The 3,158-nt window shown below is 45.2% G+C and overlaps 1 protein-coding gene across 1 annotated transcript; it reads left to right on the top strand.

The window, feature by feature from the left end:
• Positions 1 to 678: 678 nt before the first annotated feature.
• On the top strand, positions 679 to 2,746 carry IBA57 (IBA57, iron-sulfur cluster assembly homolog (S. cerevisiae); the record flags this gene model as incomplete). Its single annotated transcript, XM_009708039.1, has 2 exons — positions 679 to 1,025; positions 2,303 to 2,746. Coding segments are annotated over 2 exons (733 nt in total), but the record flags the coding sequence as incomplete, so codon positions are not given.
• Between the last annotated feature and the right edge of the window lie 412 nt (positions 2,747 to 3,158).

Raw genomic sequence — 3,158 nt, 5'->3', positions numbered from 1 at the left:
GGTCTCTAAGGCATTTCTGGCTCGTCTTTATAAATTAATGTGGAAAAAAGCTCTTATTCTCTGTATTTTTCATCACTAGTTGCAGTCTCTGTGAGTTACCCCAGCAGAAAAGCATCATGATCTTAATATTTTTAAAGCAGCTCTCAGGGCAGGCCCCGGACACGGTGCCTACGGGTATATTTGGGCCACATCCGAAACAAGCGGTTTGCAACTGTCTCACAGGTGCCGTAGTCACCGACACCGCAGCATGCCGCGTGACATAATAACGACACCGTATAAACCACCTGATGTAGATGTGGTGTCAGTCAATGAAAAATTGGGCTGACATAAACTATCGGGTCAGGGTAACGGTGTAACTAATGGAAGGGGCAGCTGAATGAAGGGGGCTGAAAGTCACCTCGCTTTAGGTAAGCGTGAGGGGTACAGGAGACGGTACGGCCAGACTTGTTTCTGTCCCCACGAGAGGCGAGGGCAGTATTTGCTAGAAAAGAGTAGAATGGATGCCTGAAAAGTTCAGGTATTTCACTATGGGGAGCCAAGTGCTGCTGTTGTGTGTGCCAGCAGCCTTCGGTGACATTCCCCAGATCTCTGGATTCGCACCAGGATCAAGATAAAGCTTGTTGGCTTCTGCCGCTGTTGGGATTTGTTTTTCTGACCTTGTAGGTCTTGCTTTTTTAGGCTTCATGAGTGTCCAGAAGAAGAGCCGCACATCCTGCTGGAGTGTGACAGCGGCGTGCTGGATGCCATACAAAAACATCTGAAACTGTACAGGATCCGGAGGAAAGTAAACATCACCCCTTGCCTTGACCTCTCTTTGTGGGCCGTCATCCCCGGGGAGCGGGCTGGAGACATTGCCGGTTCCCTTGCTAAATGTGCAAACCAGGCTCTGATTTTAACTCCTGATCCCAGAACAGAAGTCATGGGCTGGAGACTGATTACAAAGAAAGGAGCAAATCTGTCAGAAATTATCCCTGGGAGTCACATTGGAAACATTCAGGATTACCACAGGCACAGGTATAAACAAGGTAAAGCCAAGTCCTGTTTTGCACTCTGTGTCACTGGATTTTGCAAAATGTATTTATTTATGTATTAGCACAATTTCATCTTATTATCAGAGTCCGTACACTGATATAAGCCAGAGGAATAAATTATAAAAGCCACATTGGCATGTCTCAATGTGTTTAACTTGTTAGTAAGTACAGGTATCATTTGCTACTTCGAGGAAAAAAGTGATCTGGTAGCTATAATTCTGTCTGGTGGCAGAGTCAATATTTGGGTGTGGTTTCCTATTACTAAGATTATGGGGCGGTGGGTCAGGAATGCTAACAGCAAAAGAAAACCAGGATTATTCATTTTCTTAGAGGGAAACTATTGTGGTTTGAGTCATTTTGATTGTTTTGGCATTACGCGCAGTTTGTGTGTTTTCCCTGTTGCTGAGGAAGGAAAAGGAAACACCCTAACTTACTTTCCTAAAAATGTATGACTGGATTCACAGAGTTAACTCAGAGGCTAAGGGGCAGACGTTCAGTTTGAGGGGGAACTCTGTCCTGGGAGCCCATGTGCCTGCACAGAGCTGCTGTTAATTTTACTGTGTCCACACAGGTAGTGGATTAAATTAGTTGGCAGACTGAAAGATGATGGTCCTCTGCTTAAACTTGAGTCCATCCAGTTCGGAAAAGCAAGCTGTAAATGGGTCAAACTGGACTGAACTGTGGTGGTGTGCTGCCTTCGTTAAACACCAGCACTCGTCTTGCTGTGCTGCTGCGGAAGGTTGGGTCCAACACTCTGCTTCAAAAAAAATATGATTTTTATGTCATTGGTCACAGAAAGAAGGGCTAATTATACAGACATTCGGCATTTGTGCTTAAACAAAGGCAGTCGGTCAACTTACGTTCTTTAGCGCTGAAGAAAATAACTCGTATTGACATTAAAGTTTATTTGTGGGGTGTGGGTGAGAAGGATTTTGCCGCTGGCTTTATACATGTACGTTGATGCCTTTGTATGGGAGTCTGCATCATTCTGGGTGCTTTGAATTTCCACCGGTGTTCCTGTGAGGTTCTGTAAGCTTCATGAAATTGGGTTCTAGTGCAGTTCTCTGTTTACCCTTAAGAGTAATCTTTGCTAACCATCTCTGGCTGAAGACTTCACTCAGGCCCAAACCGGTGTACTGGAAAGTTCAATATTTCACATTGCTTCTTATGAGTTCTCTTGGTTTTACAACTCACAGAGGAAGCATACTCCAGAAATCTTAAATACTGAAGAATTAACCCTATTTACCTGTTGGTTTTACTTTTTTTCCTAGGAATTCCCGAAGGTGTGAAAGATCTCCCTCCTGGAGTAGCCCTCCCACTGGAATCAAACTTGGCCTACATGAATGGCATCAGCTTCACCAAAGGCTGTTACATTGGACAGGAGCTGACAGCCAGGACCTACCACATGGGTGTCATTCGCAAACGGCTGCTGCCAGTCTGCTTTTCAGCTCCTCTTCCCAAAGACAGCATTCCCGAGGGTGCTGAGATCTTAACAGAATCGGGAAAGTCAGCCGGCAAGTTCCGGGTTGGAGAGGGTGAACTTGGTATAGCTTTGTTGAGGTTAGCTAATATAAATTTTTTTTTAAATATAGCAGGTGATAAAGTGAAGCTCACTGCAAGTATACCCGAGTGGTGGCCAAAAACTGCTAGTAAATAAATGAGGAACCAGCATTTGCCTTATTGAGAATATATTTTGTGTGATACGTTTGGGAAGGCGACTCTGCCTTCAGCTGTTGTTTGTGGTGTTTAATGCGGGGGGGCAGGGGCGGGTGTTACAGGATTCTTCAAATAGCAGGTGATAAAGTGAAGCTCACTGCAAGTATACCCGAGTGGTGGCCAAAAACTGCTAGTAAATAAATGAGGAACCAGCATTTGCCTTATTGAGAATATATTTTGTGTGATACGTTTGGGAAGGCGACTCTGCCTTCAGCTGTTGTTTGTGGTGTTTAATGCGGGGGGGCAGGGGCGGGTGTTACAGGATTCTTCAAATTGGGACTCAACAGCAGGAACCCAAACCCGTAGCGGGTGGCTGAGGACAGGAGGATAATCTGTTAAATGTTGTGGAGAGACCTGTACAGCACACGCAGGGAACTGCGCCTTTTTCTGAGGGTACCCCGTATTTATTTA

This window comes from Cariama cristata, unplaced genomic scaffold (genome assembly GCF_000690535.1).
Source record: "Cariama cristata isolate BGI_N322 unplaced genomic scaffold, ASM69053v1 scaffold29019, whole genome shotgun sequence".
In the NCBI taxonomy this organism is placed as follows: domain Eukaryota; kingdom Metazoa; phylum Chordata; class Aves; order Cariamiformes; family Cariamidae; genus Cariama; species Cariama cristata.
This window is presented reverse-complemented; position numbering and strand designations above follow the sequence as displayed.